Source organism: Dunckerocampus dactyliophorus, chromosome 13 (assembly GCF_027744805.1).
Source record: "Dunckerocampus dactyliophorus isolate RoL2022-P2 chromosome 13, RoL_Ddac_1.1, whole genome shotgun sequence".
NCBI classification, from domain to species: domain Eukaryota; kingdom Metazoa; phylum Chordata; class Actinopteri; order Syngnathiformes; family Syngnathidae; genus Dunckerocampus; species Dunckerocampus dactyliophorus.
In genome coordinates this window covers 27,697,671-27,713,179 of record NC_072831.1, presented here as the reverse complement: position 1 = coordinate 27,713,179, position 15,509 = coordinate 27,697,671, and the positions used below count along the sequence as shown (strand labels likewise).

General features: G+C 42.3%; 1 protein-coding gene across 2 annotated transcripts; it reads left to right on the top strand.

Moving 5' to 3' along the window:
* The first annotated feature begins 610 nt into the window (after positions 1-610).
* On the top strand, positions 611-14,620 carry LOC129192248 (ELAV-like protein 1). 2 transcript variants are annotated; one of them, XM_054796051.1, is made up of 7 exons: positions 611-878; positions 1,676-1,735; positions 4,033-4,216; positions 7,318-7,421; positions 11,621-11,774; positions 11,846-12,071; positions 12,727-14,618. In XM_054796051.1, the coding sequence occupies exons 2-7, from the start codon at positions 1,700-1,702 to the stop codon at positions 13,034-13,036; spliced, it is 1,014 nt and encodes a 337-aa protein (XP_054652026.1). In that variant the 5' UTR covers positions 611-878; positions 1,676-1,699; the 3' UTR covers positions 13,037-14,618. The 2 variants fall into 2 exon arrangements, with proteins under 2 accessions (XP_054652026.1, XP_054652027.1); XM_054796052.1 differs by lacking the exons at positions 611-878; positions 1,676-1,735; positions 7,318-7,421 and having other exon boundaries at positions 4,069-4,216; positions 12,727-14,620.
* The last annotated feature ends 889 nt before the right edge of the window (positions 14,621-15,509 follow it).

Genomic DNA, 15,509 nt, shown 5'->3' with positions numbered 1-15,509 from the left:
TTGCATTGTGTTGCGTCTTGATTGGTTGTTTTATCCTTTTTTCCACTAGAGGGCAGTATTCGGTACCACAGTATAATACCGTATTGGCACGAATATCTCATAGTCGGGTCAATACGGTCTGTAAATATAACCCATCGCCATTAGGGGGCATACTTAGCGTTGACACAATGTCAATCCATACCAAGTACTGTACTGTAAATACAGAACCAGTGTACTGATGCTTTCACACATAAGACAGGTTTCAGACAAACGCATCAACACTTATTTGTGAACTGCTTAACAATATAATATTACCATTATTCTCTTTTGTAAATTGTAAATGTAAAATCGGGGGTAGTAATGTGTAGTAAGTGCAAAATAAATAAAATAAAAAACAACTACTTTCCTTCATCAAAACCCTTTGGCTTTTTGCCATACTGTATACAAGAACACAACAAAACGCAGATATTTGTGAACATAGACAAGTACGGTACCTAGCCGATACTGATACTACCCTTGGCATTGAAACTGTCGATATTGGGATCGGTCTACCGTGACACGCAATTTCTTCAGGCACTGTGACGTCTACTTCACCATCCTGGCAAAACGTCATCACAAGTATACAAAAAACACATCACGTTTAAGTATACTACAAGCGACGTTGCGTTTATTCCCAAACGTCTATACACGCGTGGAGCACGGCGGACGTTTTCTGTGTCCTACCGGGTCCTCCAACAGTTAGAGGCGGGCTGAGTGGGCGTGGTGGGCCGCGTCACCAAGGTCCTTGAGAGAACCAGCTTGGAGGCAAGGAGAACGTTGACTGGATCGAAAGGAGCCGTGGAAGGGGCAAGTTTTTGTTTTTTTTAAAAACAAGGTTGAAACACATCCTAAAAAAACTGGTAAGCTGTAACGCCATTTATCAGCATTTATTTAACATTTATCGACAGTCTTTGTGTGTGTGTTTTTAACGGCGTGTACGCGTGAACGTCGCGAGCTAGCTGAAGCTAGCCAATGCTAACGGCAGGCTCCGAGGCCTGCTTTGCAGCTAGGCCGCGGAACCGCCTCTGTCCGCCGCTCACCGAAATGGAGCCCCCGGTGCGTACAGCCAAAAACGATTTACGCAACGAATGCATCGTTTATTTTTAAGCGCCTTTGTGACGCACTAAATGCGTTAAAATGAGTTTTCACCAGCATGCACAGAAAATGTTAGCATCGTTGCTAATGCTAGTAAGTGGCTACGTTCTTCCATTCCCAGTCATTCTGTGACATAATATGGCTCCGAATACATTTAAATAATTTGATTCGTTAACAATGTTGTTGTCTATTATTTGTCATTTGTCATGCATATAGAGTCAGTTGTGAGAGGTTCGTATTGCGACGAGCTAGCAATGTATATATAGTAGTACATAACGGCTATCGATGCTAGTACACATAATTGTTAGTCAGAGTGGTATGAATGGAATTAAACAAGATGGCTCAGCTTGGCAGAGTCACTTCATCGGAGTAGCTGCATATTTATTTCCTTTACTTTACCGCAAGTGCTGCTGACATAACATTCGACTCTTGCTGCTAACATTGCTGCATGCCTTTTATGTTTGCTGGCTTAATCGCATCAGCCTTGAATACTGTTTGGATCTTGGCTCAATAGTGAGAATGTCTGACGCTCTTGTATTGATTTCATCCTATCCTGATTCAGCCTCTGGAGCAGTGAAGTGTCTTCATGGCAGTGCGTAGAGGACACATTCAGTACTTGGATGTAAGTTGACAGTACTCTTTAAGGTTGAAACGTCCTGTCCATCAAAGCATCTGCAAAGAAAGGTAGACGATTATGTAGGAGTCACCAGACGGACGAATGTGACCGTCGAGTCGGTTTGCTTCCCAGCGAAATGCCTTCTCTTTCCTCAATGGAGCTCTGTCCTCGTGACATGGCTGCGTTTCTTCTCAGGCCTCATTGTGTGCCGGCTAACAGCAAACCTATTCACACAAATCTGCCTACTTTGCATGCACGGTTTAGTCACAAGAGTTTTAAAGGGGGAGAAATATACATAAGTTAAGGACTTGCTTTGGTTCGAAGCCCACTGTCTCCTTCCCTAGACGCGAATACAGTGCTGTGTTTCAAATGAATTCTTTTCTGTACACTTCAGTAAGTCTACTTGGATCCTGAGCATGTAATTTTTGACAATGTAGTGCTGTCCCAAAGTCAGAACTGAAGTGATAATCGTAATAATAAGCTTCATTGCCTTTTGAATGGTGCCGCCGAATGCATTTGTGGTGGGCCGCAAAATGACTGACACTTCATTAAAACCACAAAGGAGTTCATTGTACGGCATGAGTTTTCCCGTCAATAGCTGTGTCGTGGCATTTTAAAGTGCATGCAGAGCTAGATGAAGCGGATGACTGCTGACCACTCACGATACTCACACAGCAGTCTTGTACAGTGGTCCCTTGCCACATCGCGGTTCAAATTTGGCGGCTTCACTCTATTACGGTTTTACAAAATATATGTAAAATAATTGATGGTTGTTTTGTGGTTGACTATGGCCTATTAGTGAAAAAATATGCTTGTGTAAGCAAAATATACATATTTTTTGGTCTAAATTGAGCATTTCCGGTCAGAGAAAGCGTTGAAAGACAAGGTGTGGTATGTGCAGCGGTCACTAGGTGTCAGCAATATTGCATAGATGAGACAATCGCCACAGCAGGAAGTACTGGAAGTATAATAAACCAAAAATCTCTCAATGCTAACGTGTGAGTCTATATTATGACCTATTTTGTCATTATTTCTCCTATATTGGGTAATAGGAGTGTAAAGAGACTATGGGGTGTTATTTAATGTCTAAAGGGCTCTAATAGTGCTATAAAACGTACTTAGAAGGTAAATAGGATTTCTATTGGGGATGTCCACATCTGATCTTCAGGATTGGGATCGGCTGCCAACCTGTTGTATTTTGAAGATTGGATAATATCAGCTTCCGCCACAAGATTGGGCCGATCCGGTTGCCGTATCACGTTGATAACTGCGGGCCACACCCCAACATGGTAGGTGCGGTAATGCGCCTCAAAGCTGGTTGGCACTCGACTCCCGCCACCTGCAAGAAGAAGAAAAGGCAACACCACCATGCAGACATGTTGGTGGTGTACCGTGATGAAGTTAGTTTCACGATGGACGTGGGATATTCGGCTCCGTAGCTACAGTGGTAGTTCCCCCTCACTGCCCGGACTGCTGTGTCATTGTGCGGGGAGCTCGCACGCAGTGGTGGAGTTACGCGGTCGCTACGGCTAAGCTTGGTCCCTCTCTGGCCACCCCTCTGGCCATCTAGACAGTTCAGGTATCATCTTATCGGTACCCCTATGTGAATAATGGTCTCACCTTTGCCACCCCGATGAAAAATTTCTGGCTCAGCCACTGCTCGCACGGGAAGTGTTGCTTTAGCTGCTGGTTGTTTATACTAGGGACCATCAATAAATTACTATGGCGCTGAAGAGAGTTTGTTAAAAATGTCATATTGTAAATCACACCACAAATTGGTCTATAACCACTTGAAATGACTAGTACTACCCTAAAAGTATTTTTGCACACCTATTTTTTTCCAATGTTATCTTTTATTGGATGCTTTTTTGGGTTAGGGACCTGACTCACAGGTTTGTTACAAAAGCCAAACAATATTGTTGGTCATGCTGTGTAACAAAAAAGTAAATTCAGCAATACTTTGGTTGCATTATTTTTATTGCTTTGAAGAGCTTTTTTCATATTCAATGTAAATATGGAAGCCTGCTTTGCAGGGGACAAAATGGATAAACGAGGGATGACTGTAGTTACTTAAACTACAGCCACAGGTGTTAATTGCAATGTTTTTAAAGGAAAATTAAGGACCCTCCGTGGTTATTTTATTTTTTATAGACCACACAAGCACCAACACCACTTTAGGAGACGATGCGGTTAATTGAATTGCAGTGTTAATTTGCGCATTTAAGCTAATTATTGAAGTCAGCGAAGGCCAGCATTCCTTCAAGGTGTGGCTTATGACTTGCCTCATGTTTGTTTGCGAGCAGCAGGAGGTGTACGACATGTCCAACGGTTACGAAGACCACATGGCGGGGGAGGACGCCAAAGATGCCAAGACCAACCTGATTGTGAACTACTTGCCCCAGAGCATGTCGCAGGAGGACCTGCGCAACCTGTTCGGCACCGTCGGCGAGGTGGAATCAGCCAAGCTCATTCGAGACAAAGTTGGAGGTACGTGAGGGCCGTCCGGGGGAGGGGGGAGGGGGGCACCACCAATAAACCCCAGGCTTTTGTTTGAAATGATTAAGCGGGGATCGCTGAATATGCCCTTTGTAGGTCAGCTTCATTTACGTATCTTACCTCTCGCTCCATCTAGAACTTGTTCTTCACTTTCTCAAGGGGCTGGCTGATTATTTTTTTTTCAAGAAAGAACATCCCCGAGCGTAATTCATTCTAACAGCCCTGATAACCTGTCAACATTTTCTTTGTTTGTTTGTTTTAGACTAGCATCAGGGCTCCAGACTGCGACTGAATGGCCGCATTTTGAGACTAAAGTATGAAACATTGCCTATTGATGCCAGTGTGTGTCACTGCTCCCGTTTGACTCGCATTGCAGTTAGACTATTCAACCATATTTGTTTACACATTTTGCTTGGCTCCACTGCCACCCTGGTGGCAGCCTCTGGTCCATGGACTTCCTTTAAAAAATAAAAATAAAAAAGTGACATTTCGTCTTTAAAACAAGCAATGCAGTTCTTTCAGAGCTTGTTTTTGTCCCACAGGGAATCTACAAAGGCTGTCACGTTCGCTTCAATTCAGACATGATGCCTGTATTTAATGACAAATGAGCACAAAATAGCATAAAGACAATGAGCAATGAGTGGAGATGTGCTTTGTAAATAAAGTACAGTTTGAAATGTCAGTCACTAAACACAAATAGTTCCCCTCTACTTTCTTTTTGTCAAAGTATCTTAACTAAAAAATACATTATCAAACAATTAACTTCCCATGTATAAGCATTACTCTAAATCAGGCATCAAATTCAATTCAGGTGTGTGTCAAATACTACACTGCTCAAAAAAATTAAAGGAACACTTTGAAAACACATCAGTTCTAAACTGGGGAAAAAATGATGTTGAATATCTTTCCTGATAAGTGGGTGATGTATTAGTAACAAAATGATGCCACATCATTTGATAGAAATGAAAATGATCACCCTATAGAGGGGGGAAATCAAAGACACCCCAAAAATGAAAGTGAAAAAATGATGCAGCACACTGGTCCATTTTGCTAAAATGTCATTGTAGCAACTCAAAATGATTCTCAGTAGTTTGTGTGGCCCTCGTGCTTGTACGCATGCCTGACAACGTCGGGGCATGCTCCTAATGAGACTACGGATGGTGTCCTGGGGGATCTCCTCCCAGATCTGGACCAGGGAATCACTGCGGTACCTGGACGCATGGAGGAGATTCCAGGAGACAGGTAGTTACTCCAGGAGAGCTGGACAGGGCCGTAGAAGGTCCTTCAACCCTCAGCAGGATTGGTATCTGCTCCTTTGTGCAAGGAGGAACAGGATGAGCACTGCCAGAGCCCTACAAAATGACCTCCAGCAGGCCACTGGTGTGAATGTTTCTGACCAAACAATCAGAAACAGGCTCCATGAGGGTGGCCTGAGGGCCTGACGTCCTGTAGTGGGCCCTGTGCTCACTGCCCAGCACCGTAGAGCTCGATTGGTATTTGCCATAGACCACCAGAATTGGCAACTACACCACTGGTGCCCTATGCTCTTCCCTGATGAGAGCAAGTTCAACCTGAGCACATGCGACAGACGTGAAAGGGTCTGGAGATGCCGTGGAGAACGTTATGCTGCCTGCAACATCATTCAGCATGACCGGTTTGGTGGTGGGTCAGTGATGGTCTGGGGAGCCATATCCCTGGAAGGACGCACACACCTCTACAGGTTAGATAATGGCACCCTGACTGCTATTAGGTACCGGGATGAAATCCTTGGACCCATTGTCAGAACCTACGCTGGTGCAGTGGGACCTGGGTTCCTCCTGGTCCACGACAATGCCCGACCTCATGTGGCTAGTGTATGCAGGTAGTTCCTGGAGGATGAAGGAATTGATACCATTGACTGTCCCCCACCTTCACCTGACCTAAACCCAATAGAACACCTCTGGGACATTATGTTTAGGTCCATCCGGCGCCTCCAGGTTGCTCCTCAGACTGTCCAGGAGCTCATGAATGCCCTGGTCCAGATCTGGGAGGAGATCCCCCAGACACCATCCGTAGTCTCATTAGCAGCATGCCCCGACGTTGTCAGGCATGCGTACAAACACGTGGGGGCCACACAAACTACTGAGAATCATTTTGAGTTGCTACAATGACATTTTAGCAAAATGGACCAGTCTGCTGCATCATTTTTTCACTTTCATTTTTAGGCTGTCTTTGATTTCCCCCCTCTATAGGGTGAACATTTTCATTTCTATCAAATTATGTGGCATCTGTTACTAATACATCACCCACTTATTATCAGGAAAGATATTCAAGATCATTTTTCCCCCAGTTTAGATTTGATTTGTTTTTGAAGTGTTCCTTAAATTTTTTTTTAGCAGTATACACATGTTTCACACAAAGGCAAAAACAATCAGAGGCGGTTCCGCGGCCTAGCTGCAAAGCAGGCCTCGGAGCCTGCCGTTAGCATTGGCTAAAACAGTTTATTGGCCCTGCCAACAATGTGTCCACATACAGTATTTATTTTTCCATAAGTTGGCAACCGTACCAGTTAGTCTGCTGATTTTCTTTTTATTATTGAATATTATTTTGTTGCTGACAAACTTGTGCTCCACACTTCAGCCCAGTAGTTGACAGTAATGCACAAATGAGAAGTTTGCCAACCCACACTAACACCTAAAGAGGAAGAAAGTATACAAACACCAAAGAAGAAGGAAAGAGGGCGGTATTGGAGTTCTAATGTAAACAAAGCCACCAATGAGGCCCTCCAGAAGCTCGGGACAGAAACGGGGTGGCTATAGAAGACGGTTGCCATTTGTTTGAGTATTCATCAGTAATGCAGTGAAAATGAGAGGTTGTGAATATTTACTTTGCAAATCAATTTCAGTGTGCGCCCCTAAATTTTCTGCTTGCGCTCCAAAAATTGTAGGTTAGGGGCCACTGTGCTCCTAAAAAAACGTTAGTCTGGAGCCCTGAGCATGCAATGTCAAGATTTGTTTTTGTTTTTAAAAATATTTGTTTGCAGATTTTTTGGGGGAGGGTTGGGACTTTACACGTTTTTTTTGTTTTATTGTTTTCCTTTTTTTTTTCTCTAGGCCACAGTTTAGGGTACGGATTTGTTAACTATGTTAACCCTAGTGATGCAGGCAGAGCTATCGAATCACTGAACGGACTAAGGCTACAGTCCAAAACTATCAAGGTAACGTGCACTAAGGTGTTCTACAATTGTCAAAAAGATGCCATCGATTTGTCATGTCTTGCAAACACACACCTATGGTTCCAGCTCTGGGCGCTAACTAGCTAGCTAGTACGTGTCAGACTCAGGAAGTGACACTGCAGTGTTTCCCACACATTCATGTTTTCCATACATTCATTCACCATGCGTTCATTTGTGGCGGCCGGCCATGAATGATTTTGGACTGCCAGCATATATATTATATATCACTCAAACATTATAAAGGACTGTCTGTGAATGTAGCTTGTCATTACAGTACAGTAGATGGCGTTGTAACACTGCCTGTTAACACACCTCATACACACTAGGGATGAGCAATATGGCCCATGTATGTTATATGTGGCGATACATATGACCGCTTCTGCAGATTATAAAGGCTTGTCGGCTCTTTGGCTGCTGACGTAGGCAGTAACGTAGTGCATCATTTCTGATTAGATTTTGTGATACCAATGATTTTGTTTCCAATCCGATACAGAGTAAAATTCAGGCTGCTATCGGCAATACCGATCTGATACCAATGCTTTGTGCAAATTCATATAATTTGTTTGGTAAATTTTAAAAAGTTGCATACCTCATATCATTGCATAAAGAATACAAGGAAATTAATTACATTTTTGGTTAAGCTCGTTTATTAATTGAAATACATTATGTATTTTAAACCCTGAAGTACATAGAGGTAGTATATACTGTACATGTATTGACAATACAGCCAAGCAAATATACAACAGAAAAAACAGGACAAAATCAAATAATAAAATATTTGAAAATGGTATTTTGAACAATAAACAAAGCAAGTCAAACAATAAAACTATTTTAAAAAAAGCATTAATTATTAAGAAATAGGGCTGGGCGATATGGACCAAAACTCATGTCCCGATGTATTTGTTGAATATCGATATACCATAAATATCCTAAGATTTTTTCCACAAAGTGAGTTTAGACAAAGTCATAGACAAATATGCATGTGAAGATGTTTCAGTAAAATTCCAAAAATCTTATAGAAAAACAGCTGCTAATATAAAATAGTCAATTCTTTTTTTTAAATAAATACAGAAAGTCAAATATAACATCAGTCTTCTTTGTAACAACCCTTTAGCTGTGATCAAATCCTCAGCTAATACCAAAAGCACAAACGAACAACATATGAAATAGTGCCCCGTTTAAGAGGAAATGTTTAAATGTCAGTAGCAACTCAAAAATAATTTACTTTGAACGGTATTATTTATCTTAGAAAGCAGAGACTAACTAGTGCGTAAAAACAGCAATATATTTACAGCTACAAATAAACTTCATTGTTAGTTTGTTCATTTAAAATTGGCCATCCCTTTTATCAAAATAAAATTTTAAAATTTTATCTTGGCTAGTGCCACTCAGTCTAGACACCATAATAATTACATTTGGACTCGTCTCCAGCCTCCACCTTTTATCTTGTAGTTGGGACTACTTATTTATTTATCACACATCGTTCTTCCATCACACCTTCTGACACGCTGACAGGTAAGTGGCAGAGTCCCAATGAGCCTTGAGTGTAACGAGAAGTCATTTAATGAAGATCAAGAAACATTTTAGTTTGATATCCCACTCTGTAAAACAGCGAGGTCCACCCCGGCGACATCGCACCTCGAGGATGCGTGGTTTCCCACTACATTGTGCAGTGGGAGCTTTCGTATCACTTTTATGTTCCCAAATACCAGAGAACTCGCCAACGTCCACAGAAAATGTAGCTAGATTTGTCGCTCGTCACTTTTGAGAAAATATGTTGCCAAGAGATACAAGGCACAAGAGAACCGCGCAAATCCAGTCAATGTAATTATTTGTTTTCGGTACTGTGCTTGAAAGAAATATCTATATTTTAACTATTGATCTATTGCCCAGCGCTAGTAAGAACTAAGAATGAAAACTTTATTCACAATTCACATGTGGCTCTGTTTATGACCAGTTACACTTTCAACAGACAAACATTATTGCAAATGACGGAAGTATCAAATTTAAGAAGTATCAATATTTTAACGTGAGAATCGATTTTGGAGCATGAACAGCTGGTATCGGAAGAATCGATATTTCAGTATTGATCCGCACATCACTAGTTTTTGACGTGTTCCGCGTTTGCAGTGTAGTTCGTCTTTCTACTTGCAGTTTTATGCTCTCTAGACTCTCATTGATCTACGTGCTAATTTCCTGATCATAGCTGGTTACGGGCTTATGTCCGATCTTAGCTATTCCTCGTCCTCTTTTAGTAGTAATGATGCTTGCAAGAAAGTAAGTTTATTTGCTGCCATGGAGGCGAGGAGCGGGTCCGAACATACTTTTGCCGTGCTTGCGACACGGCTAGGTAGCCCCATCAATATGCATTATCATGATGCCATCATCGTCCGAATTTATATCGTTTTTATTGTATATTGCTTATTTCGAATACGCACTGGCCAGAGAGTAAGAAGATGTAGCAAGAGGGATCAGTGTTGCAAATTTAGAAAGTTTTCAGACCTTAGATTGTTTTTCCAAAAAAAGTGATTAGCAACAAATTTTAGCGACAAATCTAAAGATTTTGGGGGTACACGGCCAAAGTGGCTCCGCAAACGCAGGCTTTGTGCTCAAGATGCAACTCTACAAAACAACTTAACATCCGCAATCAGACTTAAGTGGTCCCGCGACGGTGGTTATCAACTTACTTTGTCAAGTCAGGTTTTTGGCTCTGGGCACGTTCACATGAATGTCATATTATTCTACTTTGGCTGAAAAGTGAAGCGAGACCAGCCAGTGTGTTTTACAAAAAATGACTACATAATTATGGAGCGTTATGAGGAGTTTTCAGGAGATTATGACTATTGCTAAAAGCAACACTGTTGCAGCCAATACAGTGAGGGAGGACTGCTGGCATTCCTGCATGCAGTGTGTGAGTGCGCAAGTTAACGCTGATTATTATAAAAACTATACCCTGCTAGTCTTTTCATTTATCTTTAACATTTAATCCTTTTCTAAAAAAAAAAAAAATACATTGGAGCAACCACTTCGGTTTTTGACGTTATAGTTTTATGAACTATTTTAATCTGCTGTGCCTCGTTGTGACCACTAGATGACAGTGTTTTGCGTGTGACGCGTTTTGTGGCGACTTTAAATTTTTTCCCCCTTTTTATAATAAAACAAGTGTTTTCATACAATTGATTGATGCCTCGAGCAAATATTGTAACATAAGATGACTAATGGTCTGAGTACTCAGGCAAGGAATCTTGTGACATTTAAATCTGCTAACATTAATTAATATTTCATATTGCATTTTATTCCTGGTGCTTGCATGAGCATATCTAGTGAATTCCCTCGGCTGAAAGTCAATCTCGCTTATAGATGGATAATATCATCAGCGAATGCTCTTTTAAAAAAATGTTCTCCATGCCCCCACGGGAACCTCATAGGTTCTCAATAAATGGTGACGCCATCTCCGATTTAGTTGAAACAGCGGCACTTTCATAGCCCATTGTAAGCTGAAAGCCTGGTCATAACCTGGTCTCAACCAGACTATGAGCTTAGCCTAAGTTACCATGGTGATACCACTACCATAGCTGAAGTCCGGCTTTCCACTCAGCACAGCTTGCCAACCCACTAAACTCTTTGCAGAATACCACCCTTTTCTGGTCTTATTGGGCCCTTGTGGAGACTAACATGAGAACACAGGGGGCTCCGTCTTGCTAGTGACAAAAAAAAACACACAGAAAAGAAGTGACATGTATATGTATTAAGCATATGTTTAGCTTTTTGTGATTTTTGCTCACATTTTGTCTCCCAGAGCATCCATAAGCATCACATGCACATGCATCACTGCCAATTATGTGAATTAGACAAGACACCCACATAAATAGGTTGTAGTCTCGTGGGAAACACTGCACCGTTAACCACATGCTCACTTGTTGCCATAGTTAGTTTGCTCCGTCGTGCAAATGTTTATTTAGTCTGAGGGCGTCATGCCTTTTTTAAAAAATAAATAAATAAAAACACCTTACAGCTACACTTTTGTTCATTTTTTTTAACAATTTCTTTCTGGAGGGTTTGAAGACTTTACGCTATACGCGCTTATGAATACAATACAAGCAACATCTTTGATAAATGCTAGTGCTCGCATTCCAGATATCAATCAGGTTTCATTGTGCCATCGCTGCTTCCTGTTGCAGGTGTCATATGCACGGCCCAGTTCTGATACGATCAAGGATGCCAACCTGTATATCAGCGGCCTGCCCAGGTCAATGACCCAAAAGGACGTGGAGGACATGTTTACGCATTACGGTCGCATCATAAATTCCCGTGTGCTCGTTGATCAGACCACAGGTATGACGGCAAGTCCTTCCCGGCTGCAGTTTCACAAGCTTATTACACCCCCTTTGCCCTTTCCGGTGTAGGCATGTCCCGTGGGGTGGCGTTTATCCGCTTTGACAAGCGGACAGAGGCCGAGGAGGCGGTCAAAAACCTCAACGGTCAAAAGCCGCACGGGTCCTCGGACCCCATCGCGGTGAGGTTTGCTGCCAACCCCAATCAGGTGAAGAACACCCAGATCATCTCTCATCTCTACCACAACCAGTCCAGACGCTTTCCTGGACCCATGCACCACCAGGCCCAGCGCTTCAGGTGAGTTGTTGATGTTCACCGCCGTACGTGGGGTAATGAATGATCAATTAGGTGGGTAATGACGCACACTGTAGCTCATTATTAACGCACTTATGCCCTCACAAGACTAAGCGTAAATACAGAAGTGTGCAAATTGAGACAGCACAGAACATCCTAAATAGTTGTCCCTCATTTATCGTGGTTAATTGGTTCCAGACCCAACCGTGATACGTGAGCTTCCGCAAAGTAGGATTCCTTGTTTGTAAATGGAATATGGAACCTGAATATGGAAAACCTGTTTAGGACCTTCTAAATCAGTTTTTCTTATTTATTTATTATTATTAGAAGCCGTCTAGACATGAAATAACACCTTATCGTCACCTTTATACTCATGTTACCCAATGTATTAACATTGTGACAGTCACATTATCAGAGTACTTTCTGCTGTGGCTATCGTCTCATCAGTGTAACTTTACTGACACCTAGTGACCAGTGTAGAATATTACGTATCATTAAAACGCACATAGCCCTCGCCTGCAGGTTGTTTGATTTAATGCTTTCTACACACCTATGCGTAAAATGTGCTTAAATCTGCATGTTTTTGACCAATAATAGTGTAGTCTAACCTGCAAACGCAGGTGAAAATGTAACTTGTGTTGCTCATTATGTCTTGCAGATTCTCCCCAATGAGCGTGGACCACATGGGCGGTGTCCCCGGCAACCCCGCCTCCGGCTGGTGCATCTTCATCTATAACCTCAACCAGGATGCCGACGAGAGCGTCCTCTGGCAGATGTTTGGGCCCTTCGGTGCCGTCACCAACGTCAAGGTGATCCGTGACTTCAACACCAACAAGTGCAAAGGCTTCGGCTTCGTCACCATGACCAACTACGAGGAGGCGGCCATGGCCATCGCCAGCCTCAACGGCTACCGGCTCGGAGACAAGACACTGCAAGTGTCCTTCAAGACCAGCAAGGGCCACAAGTAGAGGGGAAGCGGGACATGGGAGTGTGGAGAAGCAAGCAGAGAATAGGCCGTTGTTGTCTGCAAGTCTGGTCGGTGTTTCACACGGTTAAGATGTTCACTCTTCTGCACCTTGTCTAAAAGTGTCTCGGAACTCTTCATGTTGTTTGTTGTTGGTTTTCACATTTGGAGCACGGGCGTCAAAAATCCCAACACACAAAAAGTTACCTCTGGCAATGCGTGCGTACAGGAAGCAGTCAATTGTGTCCACATTTCTTTGGCGAATGTGCGCACGCAGGCCTTTATCGTCTAAGCGTGGCGCCGTGTTTGGCTGTGGGCGGTGTGGTTGCTTCATGGAAAAGCAGCACACGGTCCTGATCTTTGTCACATGCAGACGTAGAGGCCTTCAATTGTAATCCACCAGAGCAAAGCACTTTCTCTTTCCTTTCTCGGTTGCTCTAAATATCAATCAGTCTTGGATGTGAAGTTTGCTGGGCCTCCCTGCAGACTGAAACATGACCAGAAACCCTCTCCGTGTGTCTTTGTAGGATTATTATCGTTATCTGTGCTAAAGTCAACGAGGAGGGAAATGTGACGGACCAAAAGCGGTTAATTAGTAGTTGGTAAACTGATTTTTGGCTTTTAGTTTGCTTTTTTGTTTTGTTTTTTGTTCCTTTTCGAGAGCGGTACTAAGATCTAGCTATCAAACTGACTGAACGCATTCGTTTGTGTTGTTTTGTCACTACTTTGTTTTTTTTTTTTTTATTTCTTTCTAGAGGCAGACAGGTTTTAATTTGTTGTTTTAACAAGTGCTCATCTCAAGTTTGGAGTGAAATTAATGGCCTTTGTTACTGAGTTTGATTCTTTCAGTTGTTTCCCTTTCAATTTAAACCATTAAATTTACTTTTGTTTGGTGAAACTTTTGCTTTGGTTTGTTTCTTTTCACATTTTACGTTGTGGTTTTAGTTGCTTTTTCGGCCCAAACAAAGTGAATAGTTAAACATGATTCATGTATAGATACATTTATAAAAACAACCCCCTCCCCCCAAATCCTTTATAAGTGGATGAATACATGTGTGAGATGAAGCTGTGCTCTGGGCCTTTTTAGGAATGTTTTAAACATTTTTGTGTCGGCAACAAGCAGCGACTCTCCACATTTCCCGCGAATCAAGCTTTGCTTCCGAAAGGAGAAGTGCCACAGTCTTTTTTTTTTTTTTTCTTTCCCCTCGTAGTCTTGAAACGTGTGCAATATGTGCTGACTTGCCCAAAGCAGGTAAGCGATATCTCCTGTTGTACTTTAATCATCTTTATTTTTTTTATATATTTTCCTTTTTTCTACTGACAGCTGCCACTGCTTAATGTTTTTTATTTAGGGGTGATTGATTTTTACGGAGTAGCTTTTGACCTTAATTTAATGAGGATGCGGCGTATTGTTCCTTGGTGGAGGTATGCCGAGTATTTATTAATGTGCGCGGTCACAGTTATTGACGTGTTTGTGTAAAATGTTCGACCTCTTGGAGCTCGATGTCTTCTAACGTTGGATCATTTCAATAAAACAATGGTGGCTTTTATTTGAAAGCATGAACGTGTGTGTTTTCAGGGGGGTGTATATATTTATTTTTATATAGTTTATTACTGCAACTACATTACAACTGCTTTCTGTACAAAAGACAACTGTTAGCAGCAGTGTGCTACAACAACATGCTCGGTTAGCCTGTTCACTGAAGGAAAATCATTTATGGCATTGGTGCCCAAAGTGTGCCCACGGGGCCATTTGCGGCCCGGCAGTCATTTATTATTGGCCCGCGGAACATCGTAAAAATTGAACAGTAAAAAACAGCAAAAATGGGGAAAAAATAGAGCAAAAGGGCACAACGTAAAGAAAAAAGCTCAAATGTTGATACTAATAACACAAAGCTTTACCTTTAACTATACTGTATGTAAATGTTTGTGTGCGAGAATCCGCTCCTTCAAGTCTGTGAGTCCATGGTTCTCGCCCGGAAAAGTGTGGAGTGCCACATCCGCATCGGGGATAAGATCTTGCCCCAAGTGGAGGAGTTTAAGTACCTCGGGGTCTTGTTCATGAGTGAGGGAAGGATGGAACGTGAGGTCGACAGGCAAATTGGTGCGAACTCTGCATCGGCTGTGGTGAAAAGGGAGCAAAGCCGAAAGGCAAAGCTCTCAATTTACCGGTTGATCTATGTTCCTACCCTCATTTATGGTCATGATCAAAAGGGCAAGAATGTGGGTACAAGTGGCCGAAATGAGTTTTCGGTCAAAAACAAACATACGGTTCATATCCATTCAGACTGGTTTTGCGCTGTTGTCTTGTATCTTGATACGAGGTCTGTCTCGCTCTGCTGTGTGCCATCGCTCCTGAGCGAGGCTGCTGCCCCGCCCCTGACGTGTATTTAGGCCTTCCATCTTCCCAAACTAGAAGATGATGATGAAGCAGAATCCGATGAGGCAAACCATTTGAACAAAGAAGTTCATTACAA

Coding starts and splice junctions, on each gene's coding strand:
- LOC129192248 (XM_054796051.1), top strand. CDS start 1,700: ATGGCAGTGCGTAGAGGACACATTCAGTACTTGGAT. Junction 4,217..7,317: donor CATTCGAGACAAAGTTGGAG/GTACGTGAGGGC, acceptor TTTTTTCTCTAG/GCCACAGTTTAGGGTACGGA. Junction 11,775..11,845: donor GCTCGTTGATCAGACCACAG/GTATGACGGCAA, acceptor TTTCCGGTGTAG/GCATGTCCCGTGGGGTGGCG.